The 24387-nt window shown below is 44.6% G+C and overlaps 3 protein-coding genes across 4 annotated transcripts; 2 read left to right on the plus strand and 1 right to left on the minus strand.

The window, feature by feature from the left end:
- Window positions 1–8571: 8571 nt before the first annotated feature.
- LOC131250898 (putative disease resistance protein RGA3) lies at window positions 8572–10948 on the plus strand. Its single transcript, XM_058251291.1, has one exon. It carries the CDS (start codon window positions 8646–8648, stop codon window positions 10890–10892), a length of 2247 nt encoding a protein of 748 aa, XP_058107274.1. The 5' UTR covers window positions 8572–8645; the 3' UTR covers window positions 10893–10948.
- LOC131250899 (disease resistance protein RGA2-like) lies at window positions 8809–12923 on the plus strand. 2 transcript variants are annotated; one of them, XM_058251292.1, is made up of 2 exons: window positions 8809–8948; window positions 11424–12923. In XM_058251292.1, exon 2 carries the CDS (start codon window positions 11513–11515, stop codon window positions 12287–12289), a length of 777 nt encoding a protein of 258 aa, XP_058107275.1. In that variant the 5' UTR covers window positions 8809–8948; window positions 11424–11512; the 3' UTR covers window positions 12290–12923. The 2 variants fall into 2 exon arrangements, with proteins under 2 accessions (XP_058107275.1, XP_058107276.1); XM_058251293.1 differs by having other exon boundaries at window positions 8832–8948; window positions 11490–12923.
- A 10572-nt stretch (window positions 12924–23495) lies between these two features.
- LOC131251904 (serine/arginine-rich SC35-like splicing factor SCL30) lies at window positions 23496–24176 on the minus strand. Its single transcript, XM_058252900.1, has one exon. The coding sequence runs from the start codon at window positions 24174–24176 to the stop codon at window positions 23496–23498; it is 681 nt and encodes a 226-aa protein (XP_058108883.1).
- Window positions 24177–24387: the final 211 nt, after the last annotated feature.

The following is a 24387-nucleotide window of genomic DNA, read 5'->3' on the forward strand; positions in this document are numbered from 1 at the left end:
GAACTGGGTAAGGAATAATCGACTAAGCTCTGCGAAGGAACCGATGGAATTAAGCTTGAGTTGATGGTACCAACTCCGAACAGATCTTATGAGTGTAATCGAGAACCTCCTTCACATCATCGCGTCCGTCGCCGTCTGGATCTGCATCCACGAATGATAAGCTTTCATGTGCTCGGATGGGTCACCAGACCCGGAGTATTGGATGACAGGAGGTATCCGAAACCTCTGTGGCATCACCTCGTTCATGATTATCGAGGTGAAAGGAGGCTCGGTCTCTTCCATCATTGCCTGAATGACGGCTGCTGCTTCTTTTCCAACATCAGAATCTTGTCGTTGAGCTTCGCGAACCGTGTTTCCCAAGGATCTTTGTTCTCAACGACTATCTCCTGGGTGTTTTCTATCTCGAGAGTTCTTCTTCCTCTCCTCCGATCCAGCTCGTGGCGAAGATCCATAGGTGCCAAGGCCGAGGTGACCGAGGCATTTGTCGGAGCTCGAGTAGCGGTGTTTCGAGCCGAGACTCGGATTGGGGTCGGGAGAGGATTCTGAACCGAAGTTGGCGCCCAGGGGCGTTGAGGTCCCTCGGGCCTTATACACCTCGGCGCGGAGTTAGTTTCCACGACCAGACCAATCGGCTTAGGAGCAGGATTTTCCTAAGCAGGGTGTGGTTGTGGCTCCTGTCGTTGCTTCATCTGGTTAACCTCGTCCCGTAGGGCCTGTATCTCATTTTGCATGGCTCGATACTTATTCGCCCGATTGCGAGAACGCTGGGACGGCCCTGATGCTAACTCAGCGTGAAGTAGTTAAGAGGAGCGAGTCTACTCATTTTGCTCCGGTTCCGCAGCTACTACTTTCTTCTTTCCTCAGGCCATTATGCTTAAGGATAAGAACCTGACTTTTCATATCAAGTTCCCACAGACGGCGCCAAAAATGTTGATGACAAAATCTGGACCACCCTCCACTCCATGCGGCATAACTCCAAGGAACCTTGGTCCTACACAAAGGGTTAGCAAAGGATACCCTGGCTAAGCCGGGGGACCCTCCGATGCCTAACTCAAGTCAAGGGAATCTGGGTCTAAGTTGAAGACTAGAGGGGGAGTGTGAGATGTTGCGTCCCTGTAGCAATGAAGTCTTACTGTATTTATACCTGACCATCGGATGGTCTGGGTCCGTTAATCTTGGCATGATTTGCCCATTCAATGGGATATTCAGATCATGGAGATATTGCACGCAATCTAGGGATCGTGTAGCGTATTTGTGGGCGAGGTTATCGGTCACGTCTGCTTAAGGCAGTTTCTTAGTTCAGCGTTTGAGATGTTCACATTCTGCCCCGGCCTTGGCTCGAGACATCTTTCTTTGGACGAAGATGAGGACAAGGACGAGGCCTCGGCCAGGCTGCTTCATCGGTGGAAGCTCACCCTGCCCGGCCTAGGGTTGTCGTCTAGAAATCCATTTGCGCCTGACATGATGTTCTTTTTCTGAGGCCTTACCGTTGATTTGTTAGACGCGTATTGTGTCATGAGTCCGAGCCGAGCTTCGGTCTGGACGGAGTGTGACTTAGCTTCATTTATCTGTTGAGCATACTGGAGGTCTCCCTTCCACGCTTTGAATCGAGCGGCGGACCCGTCCTATCGAGGTGAGTTTTCCCGCAACTGATGCGAGCAGAGGATTGGCCTGGAGTATTCGGTCCGAGCGCTACACTATTTATTCTAGTCTCAGATCAATCTAAGCCGATCACTAGTTTCGGAGTGGGAGCGCCACTATGAATCTTCCTTCTCCTTAGTAGCGTTCATTATTTCGGATACTCTTGTATGTCCGACCAGATTACAAAGATGTCGGTCTTCGGGATTGTAAGGGGCTCGGATCTTCCCATAACAGTGTGTGTGTGTGTGTGTGTGTGTATATATATATATATATATATATGCAACATCTGCTCCTCTATTAGGTTCTATATCCGATTCTAGGCCATTAATATAAAATCATTCAATCAGATCCATGACTAGAGTAGGCTACAACACTGGGGACAATGGGGATGGTATGCCAACCATTAGTTTATGCATGGGCCACCATGATGTTTATCTTTCATCAAGGCCGTTAATTAGATGTAACTCACCCGGTCGAAATAAAGATGCACAAATTGGCCTAATACAACATGCGAGCTTGTAGGTTTTAGGAGAAATTTTACATTGTCCATCTTGATGTGGCACATCACAGCTTTATAGATGGCCGATATTCTTAACTATAAGTTAAAATGAAGGTTCTTACATGTGATATATGGATTTTATTTACACCGTCCATTGACTCTGCAATATCGTTTCAGTATATGAACTCAAAACTGAGGCAGATACAAGGCTCATGTGAACCACACCATCGGAAGTAGCACTGATATCGACACCTTTTGTTGAAACCTACATAAGGCCCATCATAATGGTTAAGTGCCATCCAACCTGTTCATAAGGTCAGGTAGACCTGGAAGGATGAAGGGAAAACACAGATATCAAATCAATGCAAAACTTCTAAAGCTCCTGGTAGTTTCCTGCCCCCCCCCCCCCCCCCCGGGCACAAATGGATCAACTTTGACCCTAAGTGGCAAAATAATTAGCAGATACATCGAACTTGGTAGTATATAATTGAATTTGAGGAGATTGATCGCTAATCAACCACTCGCATTCAATCACTAATGTTTTTGTGGCGTGGTCTACCTGTGATTTTAATCAATTTTATTTTTCAGCTTGTATCTTAACATGAGCCGGCAAAATAGATAAATATAGATTGAACTCATCTATCATGATAGAGCTCATAGAGATTTTTTAGTAGCAGGCTAACATGGTGTTGCGTACTGCGTTTGGCAATTTGGGACTTCATAAAGGAACGAACTTTGTTGCAACCCTTGATTGCGTGATGTGGGTAAGAATTAACTGTGGGGCCCACCTTAACGTATATATTATATATCTACATCATTTATCTATTTTGAGTACTTATTTTAGGGAGCTAAAAAATTACTGTATTGTATATCTACATCATCCATTTGTTTTGCCTATATTTTAAGGAAGCTAAAAAATAAAACATATCCAAATTTAAGGTTGACCGGCTTGGTTTTTTTTTTTTTTTGGCTAGCTAAAAATTGAAGCAAGCCCAAAATTAGAGTTGACCACACAACAAGGATAAGTGGTCATTGATCATTAAAACTTTTCGTAGGCTACAAAAGTTTTGAATTAAGCTGATATTTATGTTTTCATTTCATCCATCAACAATAGGTTGGATGGCAAGTAAATATTAAAGTGGACACTAGGAAGTTTTCAATGGTGGCCGTCTGTTCAATGACCACTTTTTCTGTAATGTGGCCCACCTCACATTTGTATTGCTTTATTTTTGAGATAATGTGTAAAAGAAAATCTGAAAGGACTGATGGATGGTTAGATATGTAATGCATTCATTGAGGTGGGCCCACGATAAGGGTCCCACCAACATCACTAGACAGCAAGTCGCAGCTCATATTTGTCATTTATTAAGGTACTAGAACTAGAGTTGGTCGGCTCAGCACACTCGACTTGTCCGACTCGTTCAAACCTGACTCGGTCCAAACTAAATAGGTGAGTCGATCTGAACTGCATAGACTTCGTCCAATCTGAACTCAAGCCGAGTCGAATTCGGATCACCTAGTAACTTAACTTGGCTTGACCCAAAATCCAACTTGGTAATGACTTGACTCTATCCGTAACTCGACTTTTATATATAAGCTCAGATCTGACGTTTCAAATCTGAGATGCCGTTAGCTGATGGAGAGGCTCCATTCTAGGAAGTGCGCCTAGGTTTTGATTTGTGATTTCAGCTCGTGGATACCCGCTACACCCGACCTGACTCATGTCAGCTCGATCTGACTCGGTGTCTACTCGACCCCACTTGATACTTGTGACCGGGTCAGACTCGGTCTAGATTAGTCCAGGCCAGACCCGAACTCAGATCAGGTCAAGCATGCTAGACTTGGTACCGAGTTGGGTCGAGTTCAGGTCAAGTCTGTTTCAAAACTGGATCGAGTCGGCATCCCTAATTTGGTCAGACTCGGCTTGATGCCCATCTCTAATTGCAACGTAACATTCTTTGTTAACCAGGCAGTATTTTGCAAACATTTTTTATCTTATTAAATCTGTGTGCTCTAAATGCATTAAGGTATGCACGGGCACCTAATCCACTTCCGTCGCACTTAATTCACTGGTGTTCTTGTTTTTCTGCATACATTCATACATACATTCATCTAGCCCACCCATCTAAATGTATCCAATGATTTTTGTGTGATGCATAAGGCATGAAATTCCATGTGTGTCGGGAGTCGATTAGGTATTATCCGGGTAACATATTGGTGGGTGTTACCCTCACCGTGGGGGCTACCTTAATGATGTGTTGTATATCTAGGCTGCACATACGGGGACCATGTTAAGGAAACAGTGATGATTGAACTTCTACCCTTGGGGCTGTTTGGCCAGGCAGATCCCACGGTATTAGGAGGGATGGGATCAGCAATATCCTAGGATGGGCATGACAAGCCAAACAGGTCCGGTGAACTTGTCCCGGGATATGAGCAATCCCATGGATCTTAAGACAATTCACTGACATCACCATCATTACCTTAAAATTGATCCTATCCCTTGGTTGGATGGATTGGAAGGTAAAATCCCAGGATATGCACGGCGTGCCAAACAGACCCAGGGAACTTGTCCCGGGATATAAGCAATCCCATGGATCTTAAGACAATCTACTGACACCACCATCACCACCTTAAAATTGATCCCATCCCTCCTAATACCATGGGATCTGCCCGGCCAAACAGGCCCTTAAAAACTTCCCAGGACCTGTAGTAATGTTAAAAAGAACTAAATAAAGAGATAATATAAATATCTTCTTGATTCAAAACTTTCGTGTCCTACGAAAAACTTTTAATTATCATTCGTTACTATTTTTCAATTATGTAATACACCTTAAGACTCAGACATGGATGTAACAACAACCATGTTGAGCCCCACATGGTAAAGGTGACGTCCATTAAAGTACTACTCGAGTGACATCTAATCTGCTTTTCATGTGTCGGGCGTCTCGAGAAAAAAGTAACTGCATCCACAGGCCGGGGTAATTCTCTTGTCACATCATTTTAGGCATTTTGGTTTTTTTAGTAGATTACCCGTGACCATTAATGCTCTACTGTGCGTTACCAAGGGGTGTGCACGAGTCGGGCTGGCCTCAGCTTGACTTGTGGCCTCAGCTTGACTTGTCTCCGCTACTAGCTGACCCAGCTTAAAATCGGCTTGGCTCAGTATTCGAGCTTGACTGGCCAACTCGGCTTGGTCTCAGACCAGTTCAAACCAAGTTTAAGTTAAAATCAGCTCGGTTCAGCTAGTAGCTCAGACCAACTCAAATCAAGTTTGAGTCAAAATCGAACCTCCGTGGCATTTTGACAAACACATGCAGTACACTTTCAATTTCTCACTTAATGTAAAACATCAGTAGCTGTTTACAAGTATTTCATCAAACACTTTATAGGCCACATCAAAATCAAGAAAAAACGATATTTGTTTCATATATATACCTTCCTTGCCACTAGCTAACACTTTGTTGAATCATTTCATCAAACACTTGGTGAGCAGCATCAATATTAGAGTAACGGGGTTACCGAACTAGTTCGATCCGAGTTTGATTCGAGTTGGGGTTTGATCCGAGTCGAGTTGAGCTTAGGCAAACTCAAACTTGGTTTGAAATTTTTTTGAGCTAAAAAAATCAACTCGGCTCGGCCCAAACTTAGCTTCGAACTGAGTCGAATCAATCTTTTTCGAGTTGAGTCAAGCAAGCTAACCGAGCTAACTCAGTTCGATTACACCCCTAGTTACCCCAGTTGATTGGGCCCATCTTGATTTTTTTTAAAAATAATATATTTATTTATTTATTTATTTTTGTATATGTACGCTATCTATCTATTTTTCGCTTTAATTTTAGAATGATATGAAAAACTTTAAGAAAATTCAAATCTTGAGTGGACCATGCCACTAAAATAGTGATGAATGACTATTAAAAATTTTACGTGAGTCATAGAAGCTTTGGATTAAGCTGATCTCTATCTTTTCCCTTCATCTTGGTTTTCTTGGCATTATCAACATGTTGGATAGGAAACAAACATTAAAAAATCTTTACGATGGTCCTTTGGAATTTTAATGATGAGGTACAAGATTTCAATGTGGTCCACCTGAAATTTTTATTTAAAACCACATCTTATAATGGAATGGAGAAAAGGATGGACAACATTAATATATAAAAAATAAAAATAAATAATAATAATTATTAAAGTAGTCTCACCAAATCCCCTCCCTTTTTTTTACCTTGAATTAGGTGGTGCAGCACACTGACGTTGCTTTGAGGTTACTTATTTGTGTGGGCCTTATCATGATGCATGTGTTATGTCTGGACCATCCATCAACTTTGCCAGGTTATATTAGAGCATGAACTAAAAAATAAGACATGTGGAAACCTAAGTAGTCCACACCATATAGAGAAGTGAGGATTGAATGTTTACGGTTGAAAAATTATAGGCACCACGTAAGTCTTTGATCAAGCTAATATTTGTATTTTGCTGAATTGAGGTCCGTCTTATCTTATAAAATAGTTAGATGACAAATAAACATGATAGTGGGCTTTTTAAGTTTTTAATAGTTGGCATTATTGTCCCTGACACTTTATGTGGTGTGGTCCACTTGAGCTTTGGATCGGCTTATTTTTGGGCCCATGTCTTAGGGGCGTTTGGCACCATGGTTTTGGATTTGAGGGGATTTTAAATACCCTAGATTGTTTGGCACCATAGAGTAACCAAGGAGATTTGAGGGGATTTAAGGGGATTTTAAAACTAAGGTGAAACCTTGGATTACATCTAAAATCAATCCCATAGTTATATGTGTATCACTAGACTATTAATCTATTGGACACATGATCCATTAATGATATCATAAAATAATTAGATTATCAATTGTATCACTATAAATACTTTAATAGGATGATCAACATCGTCCAAACATTATCCATGTAAATAGATGGTTAACAATCATTGTTTAGTCACTCGGATGTGATCTTGTGCTTGTGGCCCTTTCGAAACTTAGAATTTCATCATTTTTTTGGGATAGTATATAGTTCAACGGGCTTGTTGCAACCATCATGTTACAGATTACATAAGTTCAATAATTAGAGATATTAAAGTTGATTTAATAATTAAATTCAAATATGCCCTTAGTAGCAACTTTTGAATTAAAGGTGATCTCAGTGCCAAACACAACAAGTGGATTTCAAATCCACGCTGTCAAACGGGCCCTTAAAATGATCCTGAAAAATGGATGATGTAGATGTAATACATATATTATGGTGGGCCCCATTGAACTTTGTGACTCCAACACACCACCAAGGTCCATGGTGTGTGGCACACCACGCGATCGAACTGTCCCTCCGGCTGCCCGTTGGTTCTAAAATGTGGGGCCCATGGCTTGGTAGTCCGGGCCATTTATCTGTTGAGTAATGCTGTGGGTGCAACATGGATTAGGTGAGACCCTGGATCCACCTTACAGTGATACATGTGCCTTAAATCTACACCGTCCAACCATTTCGAAAATTCATTTTAGGGTAGATCTCATAAATGAAGCTGACTCAAATCCCCACCATTAAAAACTTCATGATTTCATCTGAATGTTTATTTTCCATCCAATCTGTTGATAAGATCACAAACATGTAGATGAAAAGACCACATAAATATCATCTTGATCCAAAGCTTTTGTGGCCCACAAGAAGTTGTTAATAGTCATTCATCACTGTTTCCTGTACTATGGTACATCTGGGATTTGGAACTGATTCCTTTTTTGTGTAATACCCTAAAAAGAGATTTTAATACGGATGGACGGTGTGGATGTAGTCACATACAACACAGTGGGCCCCACAGTCAGGGTCCTACCCACCTCGGTAGATCCGGGGTCTCACCTAATCCGCCTCACTTCTGCCTCTCTCTCTCTCTCTCTCTCTCACATATCTTCAAAGACCTTCCCATTTCTTATTTCCAAACCTATTTGAACTCAAATTCATTTATTTATTTTATCCACTCCGTTAATCCATGTTAACAAATAATTTTAGGGCGTGAATGTAAAAACAAAGCAAATTAAAATCTCAAGTGGACCACACCATAGGAAAAAGTTTGATTGAACCTCTACCATTGAAAATTTTTGGAGGCCAAAGAAGTTTTGGATCAAGCTGATGTTTGTGATTTCTCTTCATCCATGTCTTTGTGATCTTATGAACAGGTTGGATGACAAATAAAAATTAATTTGGACCCTAGGAAGGTTTCAACGGTGGAAATCATTATTCCACACTGTTTCCTGTGTAATGGTCCACTTGAGCTTTGGATTCACTTCAATTTTGGTATCAACCCCTAAAATTATCAGTAAAAATGGATGGACGGTGTGAATAAATCACATACATTAACAGTAGTCCCAACTAAGTTTACCCAATACGATAAAAGCGTACTGAGTAACTCGGTACGCAATCCAATTTCTTATTTCCAAACCTATTTGAACTCAAATTCATCCCTTCTTCCCATCTAGACATACCAAAAGGAGAAAGAAAGAAAGAAAATGGCATATTCACTGGTCTCGACTACAGTGGATAAGTTGAATAACATCCTCCTAGATGAGGTAGCTTTGTTGGTGGGTGTCACCGATGAGATCGAAAGGCTTTCCAGTACGTTGACCTTGATCCAGGCTGTGCTTACAGATGCTGAAACTCGGCAAGTTAAGGACAAAGCTGTGAAGATCTGGTTGGAAAGGCTCAAAGATGTGTCGTACGATCTGGATGACTTACTAGATGAATGGACGACAGAAGCTCTCAGATTGCAAGCACCAGATGAAGATTGTGGATCCTCTTTCGGTAAGAAGATGGTAAGGGGCTTCCTCTCACCTGTTACTTCCTTCAATCATGTCATGTTGCGCCACAAAATTAGGATTAGAATAAAGGAGGTGAGGGGTAGATTAGATGAAATCGCCAAAGAGAAGAGCCAATTGGGTCTTAGAGTAGATTGTGGAGAGAGTGAGAGATTGGATAGTGAAGTGAGGCGGGGTGAGAGAGAGACAAGCTCCTTACTCGACCAATCGTTAGTTGTCGGTAGAGAACGTGAAAAAAAAGACGTCCTAGACTTGCTGCTGAGGGAGAGTAGTGGAGAGGTGAATGAGGTGCCTGTTGTCATTTCTATTGTTGGAATGGGGGGCTTGGGGAAAACTACCCTTGCTCAGCTCTTGTACAATGATGATGATGTGAAGGGACATTTCAACATGAGAATGTGGGTGTGTGTTTCAGAAGATTTTGATGTGAAACGGATTACAAAATCAATCATAGAATCTTGTGATTCTGGGGCTAGTTGTCAGCATCTAGACCTGGACATGTTGCAAAGTCGCCTCTGCAAAATGTTGTGTACAAAGCGATTCTTGCTTGTGCTTGATGACATTTGGAGTGAAGATAGTGAGAAGTGGGATAAACTGAGACTTCCCTTCCAAACTGGTGCATTTGGGAGTCGAATCGTCGTAACCACCCGCAGTGAGAAGGTTGCGTTGGCGATGGGAACTAACTGCATGTACAAACTGGCAGTTTTATCCGAAGATAACTGCTGGTTATTGTTTAGCCGTGGAGCACTCAAGCGTCGGAATGCAGAAGAGTCTTCGGAGTTGGAAGAGATTGGAAGGGAAATTGTAAAGAAGTGTGGAGGGGTGCCTCTCGCAGCAAAGACAATAGGGAGTGCCATGTGCTCGAGAAGGACGAGAAGCCAGTGGGATCTTGTCTTGGGAAGTGAGATATGGAACTCAGGTGATGTCTTGGGAGGCATTTTACCATCTTTATTACTAAGCTACTATGATTTGCCTCCTACTCTGAAGCAGTGCTTCACATATTGCTCTGTTTTCCCAAAAGATTGGTGGATCAACAAGGATGTTATAATCAAGCTATGGGTGGCCCAAGGTTTCATTTGCTCCGAGAGAAGTGGAGAAATGGAGGAAATCAGCAAACTGTATTTTGATGATTTGTTAAGGCGCTCCTTACTCCAAGATGCGGAAATTGATAGTGATGGCAGCATATTCAGGTGCAAGATGCATGATTTAGTTCATGATCTTGCGCAATCTGTTGCAAGAAGTGACTGTTCAGTTGTGGAGATCAGAAAGCAAACCTTATTTAACCTAAACAATGTCCGCCATTCTTTTTTAATTGGCAGTGATGAAGTTAATGATGAACCTGATGCAGTGGCTTCCATCTTGTATAAGGCCGATAAGTTGCGGACGTTGGTACTCCACTCAACGATCTCCAGAGTGCCACACAATTTATTTCGTTTGAGATGCCTTAGGGCATTGGATTTGAGTCGAACTAGCATTGAGGAATTGCCTCCAACAGTAGGACAGTTGAAACACTTGAGATATCTTGATTTATCTTACACATGCATGAAGGAGTTGCCAGAGGAGGTGAGTAACTGCAGAAATTTACAGACCTTGCGACTCAATGGCTGTGCTAGGCTATGTAAACTGCCTATAGAGATGAGGAAAATGATTAGCATGAGACATCTAGAATTAGATGACACTCACATGCTGAAGTTCTTACCCCTGGGTATAGGAAGACTAACTGAGCTTCGGACGTTAACAAATTTCATTGTGGGGGGTGGCGATGAAGGATGTAAATGCGGAGAACTGAAACACCTCAATCATCTTCAAGGAAGACTTCAAATTACTGGCTTGGAAAATGTCAGGAGCAAGGATGAAGCTACTGTTGTTGCAGGTAAGCAGATGATAAAATTAATCAATAATAATTCGAACCCCAAACCTGTTTGGAAGAATCAGAATCGCTGAATATAGATTAATGTTGGGACAAGGCGTGGACTATGTTACTCTATTTGAGATAGTTCACGCCCCTCGGTTGATTCGGCCAATATAACAGGTTCCCGACATGCTACCTCCAGGATACAATGCCCAGTGTGGTTTTATCCAATTTGCAGAGACCATGAATAAACCCATTAACCAACACCACTTTGGAGTATCTTTGTATGCCCAGGATAGAAGAGAAGAGAAAACAGTTGTTTTCTTCTTACTATGTTTTTTTTTTTTTTGGGTATCCATAAAAATACTCTGCCCATGTCTTTATATAAACCACTCAAGGGATGGATTGTTACAGGAGATTCATTCAAGGATGGACCGTTTCTAATTGCAATTGATAGGCCAGCCATCATGTGACACATTGCTCACAATGGAAACGATCCATCCATCATTGGGCCTCATCAAAACAAAGGAGAAACGATAAAAAAAAAGATTGTGTATTAACTAGTAATTTGTTTTTTGAATTAGAATTAGAAAACACTAATTTTAAAAACTTTACTTCAACAGCTAGGGAGGCAAAACTGTATAAGAAGTGCAATCTTCATGCTCTAATATTGGACTACAACTCCATAGGTGGTGAACTGTTGGATGATGACATGAAGATGATGGACGACGTGCTTGAAATTCTCCAGCCCCACAGAAACTTGAAAGAGTTTGAAATATGGAATTACGAAGGTTCCAAGCTTCCCAAGTGGATAGCGAGTCCATTGTTCTCCAATCTAGTGAAGGTGAATCTCATGAATTGTTGGAATTGTAAACAACTTCCTGGTCTTGGGAAACTAACCTCCCTTAAATACCTTGATATTATGGGAATGGAAGAGGTGGCATATGTGGGTGGTGAGTTTAGCGGGGATGATACCAATGACAGAAGTGGTGGTGGTCTCTCGTTCCCAAAACTGGAGACCCTCATCTTCTCGGACATGCCAAATTGGAAGGAGTGGGAATTGAGAGGTGGAGATGGAGAGGTTTTGCCATCTCTCCTCCGATTAGAAATACGTAATTGCCCAAGGCTAAACACATTGCCCCGCAACCTTCCACTGCTCCTCCGGAAGCTGGCTTTAAACATAACTAATGATGGGATGTCGTCCGAAGGGTCCTTACCCGTCTTCCCCAACCTTAACCATTTGGTGATATGGTATAGTCCTGAGCTGACATCATTCCCTTGTGGTTGGTTGGGAAAACTCAAAGCTCTCCAAACTTTTCAAATCTACAAGTGCCCAAGGTTGGGGTCTCTACCAGAGGACTTGCAACATCTTACAATGCTTCGAGAATTGAAGATCACATGCTGTCCACTGTTAGTAGACCGCTGCCGAGACGGAGGAGAAGATTGGCATAAGATTGCTCACATCCCTTGTATTGAAATTTTTACTTGAATGATCTGCCTCAATAAGAGGAGGTGGAGAGGAAATCAATGACAACTTTTCTTTTGCTTTTGTTTTAAGGAATTGTATTGCTTCTCAGTTTGGGTGTGGATTAGGTGTGCCCGATCCTCACCCAAGATGACACTTACCGTGTGGCCCACCTTGATGTATGTCTTCTACATCCACACGGATATGGCATGAACCCAAAAATGAAACAAATCTAAATTTCAAGTGGACCATACTATAGAAACAGGGGTGATTCAATGCCCCACTATTATAAACTTCACATGGTCCATAGTAATGTTTCCGGTAAGGTCTCACGAACCTGGATGAAGGGAAGCTTGATCCAAAACTCTTGTGGCCCACAAGAAGTTTTTAATGGTCAATCACCATTGTTTCCTATAGTATGGTCCATCTCAGATTTGGATCTGCTTTATTTTTGGGTTCATGCCCTACAATGATTTGGAAAAAAACTGATGGGCGGCATGGATGTAGAATATGTACAGCAAGGTAGGACCCACGGTAAGGGCCGCACGGTCTTGGGTGAGGCCGGGGCCACACCTAATCGGCTCCCTCTCATTTAACAGCTGTAATCTTTTAGTAAGTGTATCTCTCTCTGGTTTAAAAACCGTACTTTTTTAGTCTCTCTCTCTCTCTCATGGATTTACTTTCAATATATGCCCTTCAATCCATGAAGGCTAGTTTGCTCGGTTGCTGTCCTGTTCCACTGCACCAAAGCTATTTTCCGACGCATTCTGTTTGTAAATGTTGAATGCCTTGGTATTTGTTCCACGTGATCTTGTTCATTGTTTCGGAGGTCAGATTCTTTCCATCTTAAGTAATTTTTTCGTTTCTGTTTATAAATGTTGAATGCCTTGTATTTGTTCCACGTGATCTTGTTCATTGTTTCAGAGTTCAGATTCTTTCCATCTTATGTAATTTTTTCGTTTCTGTTTATAAATGTTGAATGCCTTGTATTTTTTATTTTTATTTTTATTTTTAAAATTTTAAAGATAAGTATATTAATAAAAAGGAGAACAAACAAACAAAAACAGAGGGAGCAACGAGCTTCTGTTGAGGAGGCAGAGTGCTCTAGGCACCCAAAAAAGAAAAATCAAACCTCTGAAGAGAGGGGATGCTAATCGCCCATTCTAATACATAATCTTTAGCCTTAGCTGAGATTACTTCCGCCGATCTGGAGCAGCTTTCAAAACACCTAGCATTTCTTTCCTTCCATACTGCCCACCAGATAGCGAGAACGGATAACCTCCAAACGCGCTTCATATTTTTTTCCAGTTTGACCCTGTGCCAAGCTGTGAGGAGACCTCCAGCCGATGCCAGCATACACCAGGAGATTCCGAACCGCAGAGAGAAATCAGCCCAAATTTGCGCTATGAACTGGCAATGAATTAGGAGATGATCGGTCGTTTCCTCCTCCTTCATGCAGCACAGACAGACGTTGACTAGCTGCATTCCCCGTTTTTTCAAATTGTCGACTGTAAGGATTCTGTTTCTAATTGCCAACCAGGTGAAGCAGATAACTTTGGGGGGTGCGAGGAATTTCCAGATGAGATTGGATGACTGAGGAAGCATTGGGAGAGGAGGCGCAAGAGAGTGACGGTGGAGGGATTTAACAGAAAACCTTCTTGATTTCTCCCATTTCCAAACCAGCGTGTCTTCGGCGTCTGGGTCGGATGAAATCTGACTTACCGCAGCTAATAGATCAATGAAATCTGACACCTCCCAGTCTTGAAGAAGCCTTCTGCAGACCACGTTCCAGACAGTTTCTGGAGACGCAGGAATAACATTCAGCTACTGACGCCGATTTGTTGTGCACCAGGCTGAAGATGGATGGGAAACGCTCTTTTAGAGGGGCCTCCCCCTCCCATAGGTCCTCCCAGAATTTTATTTTAGCGCCATTACCAATTTCTAGCCTGATCCCTTTGAGAACCGCTTTCTTCGTTGTAAGGATGCCCCTCCAGATATGTGATGCCCTGTACTGCGACGAATCTTTAGTCCACCAGCCCCCGTCGGCAGCCCTGTATTTACTTTTGATGATTCTGTTCCAAAGCTTCTCTTCCTCTATCCCCAGCCTCCAAATCTGATGCAGGACAATTAACCACTCGCTCTAAAGTTCGAACTGTTAGAGTATGGTGAATTAATCCCCTTATCTCATAGCCCAGGCCCCAAATCGCATGGGTTAGGACCTCGGCCGAACCCCCTTCGTGGGCCCCAAATCACATGGGCCGCCCACCCTGAGTGTGTCCCCGCATCCCACGGGTTACCCCACTTGAACCTGGTGTGAAATGCTCATTAATCACCCCCGGTGAGGAGTCTCGAACACGAGACCTCCGTGGGCCGCACCCACCTCGAGTGTGCCCCTGCATCCAACAAGCGACCCCACTCGAGCCCGGTGTGAAAATGCCCCTGCATTAATCACCCCCAGTGAGGAGTCTCGAACACGAGACCTCTTACTTTGATACCAATTTGATGCAGGACAATTAACCACTTGCTCTAAAAGCTCGAACTGTTAGAGTATGGTGAATTAATTCCTTTATCTCATAGCCCAGGCTCCACATCGCATGGGTTAGGACCTCGGCCGAACCCCCTTCGTGGGCCCCAAATCACATGGGCCGCCCACCCCGAGTGTGTCCCCACATCCCACGGGCTACCCCACTTGAGCCTGGTGTGAAATGCACATTAATCACCCCTGGTGAGGAGTCTCGAACACAAGACCTCCTCTGTGGGTCGCACCGACCCTGAGTGTGCCCCTACATCCAACAAGCGACCCCACTCGAGCCCGGTGTGAAAATGCCCCTGCATTAATAATTTGATGCAGGACATGAAAATTAAACATGATATGCGAGATTTCAGGCTTAAGATCACGTTAGTTCAGAAACAATTACACAAATTCCATATCCCACATGAAAGTCCAAACATTCAATTAAGGGGAATCTATGCGGGTCCAAGCCTATACATGATAAGGCTGGATCAATAAAAATTATGAACCAAACGATACTCAAAGATAAGAAATAATCATCCACACATGCATAGTAATCAGTTCCTAATCCAAGGGATTCAAAAATTCCAATTTGAGGAACCCTAGGGTAAGAAAAGGGGCATAAAATTGAATATTTGAGTAATTTAGGGTTAGGTTTAGGGATTTTGGGTGAAAGCGGAGTGAAAGAGAGTAAAGAGACGAACCAGAGAAGTACCGCACGCGTGGACAACAACAATGGCCCAAACGCACATGCGTGTGATATCGGCCGTACGTGTGTGGGGCCCACTATTCAGAAAAAGGCCACCTTGGCCCTGGTCGGCCAAGGATGGACTCCAAAACCCTCAAATCTCAGCTTGATTCGATGTACGGTTTGTGCGTGGTGCTCCGCCGAAGTTTCAGCCCTCCTGTAGGGCCAGATTTTGAAATTCTGCTGTGGGGAGGAGAATTGCTGCAATAGATGATTGATTCAAAGTGTAGATGATGGGGTGAGATGAGAAGAAGGGATGGTAGAAGATAGGTAGTAGAGATGGCGATGGATGGGGGCGAATCGGGATAGATGTGGCTTCGTACCGTGGTAGTTAACCCTTCGATGAAGGGAAGGCTTCGCACCCAATTAGGCTTCACAACTCAGAGAGTAGGAAAAAACAGAATTTTTATTAATCTTCAATTAATGAAAAAAGCTATAAGGGGTGCCTATTTATAAAAAAAACCCTATACCCCAAAACTCGCGCCATGTGCGCAACCTATTACTTGGCAATGAAGTAAACCAAAATAAAAATTAAAGAAATCTAAAGCGTCCATGATGTTCTAAATAATATTAATAAGCAAAACCTAAAATATGAAATCAATCTGACTAGTGGGCCACGATCATGAGATCCCATGATGGGCTTTTCTTGACTATCGGGCCCACTCTTTGAATTAAAACTCCGTCTTCTAACTAGGAGACCCTCCCTGGACGTCGTCATCGAGACAGATCGACGGTGGGGCCCTCCTTCGTACGTATGTGTGTAGGGGGCAGCGTGCGTGCGCGTGATGTCCCTATCAATTCTCTCCGACTGCGAAGATTTTGCCACTGGCGAAATAAAATTCCTTAACCACTCCAGGATGTCAGGATTAAGTCTCTGAAGCTCCTCCTCGGTGAGCCACATGCTGTCTGAAGCTGGGCGTGACTTCCATTTAAACCGGTACTTCTGAAACCCGTCGTCTGACGTTGAAACTATCTGATGGTCCAGGATATCCTCTACTTCTTCTCTGGGTGTGTGAAGGTTAGGTATGGTAGGTAGAGACTGGGAAGAAAGGTCGGAAAGTGTAGGTATGGGAGGTCGAGGTTGGGAAAATGGATCTGGACGGGTAGGTATGGGAGGTAGAGGCTGGAAAAATGGGTCGGGATGGATAGGAATGGGACGTAGAGGCTGGAAAAATGGGTCGGGAAGGGTAGGTATGGGGACGTAGTAGCTGGGAAGATGGGTCGGGACGGATAAATATGGGAGGTAGAGGCTGGGAAAATGGGTCGTAAGGGGGCCATGGATCAATGGAAAGGTCTGATGAATCAGGATGGTTAGGTGAAAGGCTGGACAATGCATCAATGACCCCTTGAGATGCAACTAGATCCTCTACATTGAATGCGGAACTAATTCCCATGCAGGGTGAAATATTTGCCACGTACGCATTGAGACCGTTTCGTTTTATAATTTTGACGGGTCCAGCACTACGCGCGTGTAACTTACGAATGGCCCTCGGTGGATACCGCTCGGGCCTGATGCGGACCATCATAGAATCCCTTATATTGAATTCTTTGAAACATTTATGCTGGTCTGTAGAAAATTTGTAATGCTTATTACTAGTAGTGATCTTCTACCTGATTTCTTGATGCCATGAATGAATGTGATGCACAAAAGACTCTACAGGCTCTAACGGCATATGAGATAGTGCATAGGGACAAGATCAATAGGTTTCTCAGGTTTATAACTAGCAACGACTTCATAAGGACTGAGACCCGTGGACTTATCGACAGAACTATTAAATGCAAACTCGGCTGTAGGTATTACGGTATCCCATATTCTGGTGTGCTCTATATCCCTCTTAGGGGGAGACTCATTCTGTAGATCATCAGGAAAGACATCATGAAATTCATCTACTACCAGAATGGCCTCAGTGGGTAACTTTATACTAGCCTTTGGGGCACTCTCTCTAGCCATAAGGTCGTACGTGTTGTGCCACTCAAAATAGTGGTCTTGATGCCCCTCTTGGGGTGGGTGCATGGGTTCATGTCCATGACTAATTCCTTGGCCACTTCCATTCATTGGTCTATCCTCCTGGCCACCTGCCTGAGATTGGACATCTACCCTAATGCTGGGATTTGTCCCGGAGGAGGCCTTTAGTTGGGTAATGCGCACATCAAATTGATTAAAGCGTTGGTCTATATATTGTTCATAGCGCTTACCCAAATACTCGATCTGCTGGGACAACTTGTTCAATGACTCTAGCAGTTGCTCCATGTTTAGTGTAGGGTGCAAGTCAAAACCATGACCCGTACGTGTGGGCATACACTGACTTGCTCAACCTAAGGACCTGCTACGACAACTATATGCGTCTAAAAACTAAATGACCCTACGAGACTCTATATGAAGGAGACTACACACCGTTACTAAAATTCAGCTATATATGATGGACCGAATGCAAGGACTCAAACAAACTAAACCCTAAATATGTGGTGAATTCCCCTACAAGAACGTTAGGCTTTGATACCAAATTTGATGTAGGACATGAAAATTAAACATGATATGCGAGATTTCAGGCTTAAGATCACGTTAGTTCAGAAACAATTACACAAATTCCATATCCCACATGAAAGTCCAAACATTCAATTAAGGGGAATCTATGTGGGTCCAAGCCCACACATGATAGGGCTGGATCAATAAAAATTATGAACCAAACGATACTCAAAGATAAGAAATAATCATCCACACATGCATAGTAATTAGTCCCTAATCCAAGGGATTCAGAAATTCCAATTCGAGGAACCCTAGGGCAAGAAAAGGGACATAAAATTGAAGATTGAGTAATTTAGGGTTACGTTTATGGATTTTGGGTGAAAGCGGAGTGAAAGAGAGGAAAGAGACGAACCAGAGAAGTACCGCACGCGTGGACAATAACGACCCAGACGCACATGCGTGTAATATCGGCCGCACGTGTGTGGGGCCCACTATTCAGAAAAAGGCCACCTTGGCCCTAGTCGGCCAAGGATGGACTCCAAAATCCTCAAATCTCAGCTCGATTCAATGTACGGTTTGTGTGTGGTGCTTCGCCGAAGTTTCAGCCCTCCTGTAGGGCCAGATTTTGAAATTCTGTTGTGGGGAGGAGAATTGCTGCAATAGATGATTGATTCAAAGTGTAGATGATGGGGTGAGATGAGAAGAAGGGATGATAGAAGATAGGTAGTAGAGATGACGATGGATGGGGGCGAATCGGGATAGATGTGGCTTCGCACCACGGTAGTTAACCCTTCGATGAAGGGAGGGCTTCGCACCCAATTAGGCTTCACAACTCAGAGAGTAGGAAAACACAGAATTTTTATTAATCTTCAATCAATGAAAAAAGCTACAAGGGGTGCCTATTTATAAAAAAACCCATACCCCAAAACTCGCGCCATGTGCGCAACCTATTACTTGGCAATGAAGTAAACCAAATTAAAAACTAATCAAAAAAATCTAAAGCATCCCTGATGTTCTAAATAATATTAATAAGCAAAACCTAAAATATGAAATTAATCTAACTAGTGGGCTACGATCATGAGATCCTATGATGGACTTTTCTTGACTATCGGGCCAATTCTTTGAATTAAAACTCCGTCTTCCTACTAGGAGGCCCTCCCTGGACGTCGTCATTGAGCCAGGTCGACGGTGGGGCCCTCCTTCGTACGTACGTGCATATGGGGCGGCGTGCGTGTGCGTGATGTCCCCATCAAAATCGATTTCCCTAGAAGAGCTTGATTCATAAGCTCGAGATTTTTGACCCCTGCTCCGCCCTCCCTTAGGGGTCTGCAGACTTCCTTCCATTCCAATAAATGGAATTTATTCGCCCCTTCCTTACAGCCCCAAAGGAAGTTGCGCCTTATTTTATCTATCGACTGACGGATTGAAGCTGGGCATGTAAAAAGAGACATGTAGTAGAGGGGAAGATTAGAGAGGGCTGCTTTAATGAGCGTCAGTCTGCCTGCCAAAGAGAGGAAGCGACATTTCCATCTGCTGACATAGGACTCGAATCTGACGATGATCTTGTCCTAAAATGAAGTGGGGGGTTTGCCTACACATAGGGGGAGGCCCACGAATGTGGTCGGGAGCGAGGCGGAGGCGCAATGCATAGTACTTGCGAAGGATTCAATCTCCCCCTCTTCCAAATTCAGCTCAGAGATCTTGGATTTATGAAGGTTCACCCTGAGGCCCGACACTGCTTCAAAGCATCTAACCGTGGTACGGAGATTATCGATCTTAACTTGGGAGGCCTTTGAGAAGATGAGGGTATCATCGGCGAACTGAATGTGGGATATCGGGTCGGGGAAGCCGCGGATGGATATACCCGAGATGATCCCTTCGGCCTAGCCTTTGTGAAGCATGCTTGAAAGGGCCTCGCCCACCAAGAGGAAGAGAAAGGGGGAAAGGGGATCCCCTTGTCTCAGTCCCCTAGAACTCTTGAAAAAACCTTTCGGGGCCCCGTTGAGCAGGACTGAGAAGTGAGCTGATCCTAGACAGGCCTGAATCCACCCTTTCCACATAGAGCGGAACCCCATCCTAGACAACATATACTGGAGGAAGTCCCAGTCGACGTGGTCATACGCTTTCTCAATATCTAATTTGCAGAGGATACTCTTCGAGCCTGATCTGTGACAGGAATCAAGACACTCGTTAACTATAAGCGCCCCATCGATGATTTGCCTCCCCGGAATGAATGCGTTTTGGTTGGCTGAAATTATCTTCCCGATGACTGACTTTAGACGAGAAGCTAAGACTTTGGCGAGGATTTTGTATGGGGTGCCGATCAGGCTGATGGGCCTAAAGTCTTTAAATGAAACTGCGCCCCCCATTTTCAGGATAAGAGCAATGATGGAAGCTCCTACTCCCGCGGACAGGGTTCCTCTTTTGAAGAATTAGGAGAAGAAAGCCATCATATCCGGCTGGATGAGCTCCTAGTACCTGAGGAAGAACGATGGGGGGAAGCCATCTTGGCCTGGAGCGTTATCGCCACCCAATTCCTCCACAGCTTTTCTCACTTCTTCCACTTGGAATGGAGATTTGAGAAAGGCAGCATCAACCTCTGAGATGCTGTTGGAGTGCAGGTGGTCAAGCTGCGGTTTCTTCCAATTATCTGCTGAGAGGAGGGTTTAGTAGAATTGAACGGCCTTTTCCACAATGATCTCTTTATCTTCTACCTGCTCTCAATCTATGGATAAGCTGTAAATTTTGTTAATTCTGGTCCGCATGCTTGCAATGTTGTGGAAGTACGTGTTTTTATCCCCCTTCCTAATCCATTTTTCTCTGGACTTTTGCTTCTAGGAGATTTCTTTCTCAAGGACTCCGGCTGAGATGGATTGGATGAGATCGATTCTTCTGCATTGATCGGCATAGGACATTGGAGTTGCCTCTGCAGAGGAATTAATGAGTTGGAGGTCTGAGAGCATGCCATCCAGTTCAGCTTCTTTGATACTGAGCACGGACTTCTTCCACTGCTTCAGCTTCCCTTTGAGGAGCCTGAGTTTGGAGAGCAGTTTGAATGCCGCATTCCCTGTGACCTGCATTTCAGTCCACCAAATAGAAATCAAATGCGAAAAGCCGTCTATATTGCACCAAGAGGAATTGAAACGAAAGGGTTTTGGGCCCCAGTTGTCCTCCTTTGAGGACAGGAGGATCGGACAGTGATCTCAGGTTGTTCGCGGGAGCGCCACTTGATAGATCTTTGGGAAGGCTTCCAGCCAATCCGGAGAGATTAACAATCTATCCAGCCTTGACATAATAGGAGAAGCTCTTCTGTTGGTCCACGTAAAATTGGCCCCTGAGATAGGCAGATCCACAAGCTCTTCATCTTCAATCCAATCTGAAAAGGCTTGCATTGCTGGGGGAGCCTTTCTAGGGCTGGAGTGCTCCTTAGCTGTGTGGCAAGTGTTAAAGTCACCTGCTATGCAGCACGGACCAGAAAAAGAGCACCTAGAAGTGGAAAATTCTTCCCAAAAGAGGCCTCGTTCTGCTTCCAGGTTAGTGCCATAAACCGTAATGAAAAGGAAGGGACGATCAGTCGTAACTTCCTGAAGGATAGCCGAAACTGAATATAGCCCGACCCAAGAGTTGATCAGGGCCCATCGGGAGGATTTCCAAGCCACTCGGACGCCTCCCGCACTCCCCTGCGCGTCGAGGGCGATCCATTTGGCATCTGAGGCTTTCCATAAAGAAGACAGCAGGTTGTCAGAGGAGATGGGGACCTTCATTTCCTGAAAGCATACAATATTTGGGTTCTGTCTACTGACAGAGTCCATGATTAACCTTCTTTTCTGCTTGGACCCCGCCCCTCTTATGTTCCACGAAATGAGCTTCATTGGGGAACCAAGCTTCCCCGATTAGCCTGCTTGCCTGATATGGCATGACTGACATCCATTGAAGGGGACGCTAGCCGAGAGAGCTCCCTACTACTGAAGGCTCTAGAGAAACGCTTGGACGGGGATCTGTGCAGGGTAAGGGGTCTGCCTCTGTTCTCGATACATTGGAAAAGGGCGATGTAGTCTTCCACACAATCCCCGAAGGACAGCCCTAACGATCTTCGGACATGTCCGATGACATCCCTAATCCATTTTTTCCTATGGATGGTTTGGATGAGGTTGGATTTGGAGGCTTTCTCAGCACCGTGAGTCCCCGGGCCTTCCAGCTGGTGCATCTGTAGCGGTTCTGCCTCTATTATCTCTTCATCAGTACCTTCCTCGAACAGGGTAATGGGGCCCAGTTGCGTCCAGTCCTGGGGAGAAGTGACCCGGGAAGACGTCGGGGAGTCCTGGAGCGAATACTGCTTCGTTGAAGAGGAACTGTCCTCCGCATTTTCATCTTATGATACCCTTTCTGTGAGGTAGAGATCAAGGATGTTTCTGCTCACCATGATAGAAGGGGAGAAACTCTCGAGGAGGTTTACGATGGGTGGAGGAGGATTTGGGGATTTTTTTAGGTATCGGGGAGTAGATGTTAGGAGGGGGTAGCAATGTAAGGACGTGAGGTTCGGGTATGTTTTGGTCGGGATGGGTCGTCGGGTCTGGGTTCGGGTCTGAGTCAAAAACTTGGGACCCGAGAGGTTGGATTTCCGAAGCAGAAGAGGCCACGTGCCTTCTTGCAAGGGTCCCTGCGACCTTGGTTAGACCACTCGGTTGTTTAGTAGCTTCTGCTAGGACACATGTCACGATAGAGTTCCCTCTCAGTTCGAGGTGCACGTCTCGAGAAGCACAAATGTCGAGGTCTCTCAGCTGAGAGGCGGTACCACCGACGCGTGGACGGGAAGGCACCAGTTCCCGAGAGGAGCCAACTGCAACCTGGTTACGAAGGGACGGTCACTGGAGCATCGAATGTGTGGTCCGTCATGCTCGCTGAGCTCGTCCGGCAGAGGAGGAACTTGCGATCTCCAGCTGTTGCCCCACTTGGGCGTGCATTCTCCTTTCTTCTCTCTCTGTAGAGGGAGGAAGATGGTTCTATTGTCGGCTTGGATTTGGATATGGGGTGGGAGCGGATCTCCTTTCTTCCTTCTAACACATAGCCTAATGACCGCCATCTCCTCCCCTATTTTTGTCTTTAGATCAAGCTTGATGAGGGACCCTAGAAGCTTGGCGATGGCGATGTTCGTCGTACTAGAGCTCCAGAGGGACTCCCCATACCAGGATCCATACATCCTCCTTTCCGAACAAAGAGAGCTCATCCCAGGATATGACCTTTGAAACAGGGCCGTCGGTGTGGAGGGAGCCCGCCATTATCAGAAGTTCATGGTTCACACCAGGCGCTACCTTGACCCATAGTTTGTGGAAGCCGATCGGTTTGATGCGGTATTTCACAGGACTGATCCCACAACACTAGTCGATCCAGTCCCGGACGTTTGCAATGGAAGCCCCTTCCTTAACATACAACACCACTGTGTCTCGTAACTCATGCCTTTGGCTGTTTATCCTCTCTGCATCAATAATGATGAGATTATTGGTTAGAGGCCTGCAGAATCGACGCCCGTCGAGGCTATTGACCTGGATGGGGCCTGAAATGGAGGGCTGGGGTCCTCTCCGATCGACTGTGGATGGCTTGAGGGATGGGAGTTGAGGAGGGCGTTCTTGAAAGAGGCACCTCCTTGCTTCTGCTGGGGCTTTGATTGGGGTTTGGCCAGATGATTAGTTTGGGCTAATTGGCTGGGGATATATGTATTTCTCCTGGGTTGGGTCCTCTCCAGCCCAAACCTCACTCTCTGTACTAACGGAGGAACCCCTGCGAATTTCTCTCCGTGGAGCATCTCCATCGCTCTGGCCAGTTCCTCTTCTGAGCTCATCTTCACTAATGCGAAGCCCCTGTACGTCCCTGAGTGTCTGTCTCTCGGCATTATGACATCCATTACTGCGCTAGCTTGTCCGAAGATTCTGGAAATGTTGATTGGAAGCCATCCTTCGGGGTATCCTCTCACGAAGAGCGTCGGATAGGCCTGATTGGTTGTCCCTCTAGCTCTTGAAGAGCTGCCTTTGCCAGTTTTGCGCGAGACCTGCGCCCATTCTTCCTTCTGCTTAGGATTTGCCTCCGCTGCAAGGTCGACCTCTCTCGTAGAGACGTCCGCTATTACTGGTTCTTTCCCTTTATTGCTCTTATGTTTCTCCCCGTTTGCATCGCCTGTCGTCCTCATTTTTATTCCGGATTCATGGCGGAGATTTGCAAGGAAAGAAGAAAATGAGGGAGAATTCGGACGATTTTTTTTCCGAAACCCTTGCTCCCTTCTCGCAGGATGATTTTTTTCTGAATGCGTTGTATTTGTTCCACGTGATCTTATTCATTGTTTTGGAGGTCAGACAATGGAGGTCAGATTCTTTCCATCTTATGTAATTTTTCGTTTCAGT

Source organism: Magnolia sinica, chromosome 7 (assembly GCF_029962835.1).
Source record: "Magnolia sinica isolate HGM2019 chromosome 7, MsV1, whole genome shotgun sequence".
NCBI lineage: Eukaryota > Viridiplantae > Streptophyta > Magnoliopsida > Magnoliales > Magnoliaceae > Magnolia > Magnolia sinica.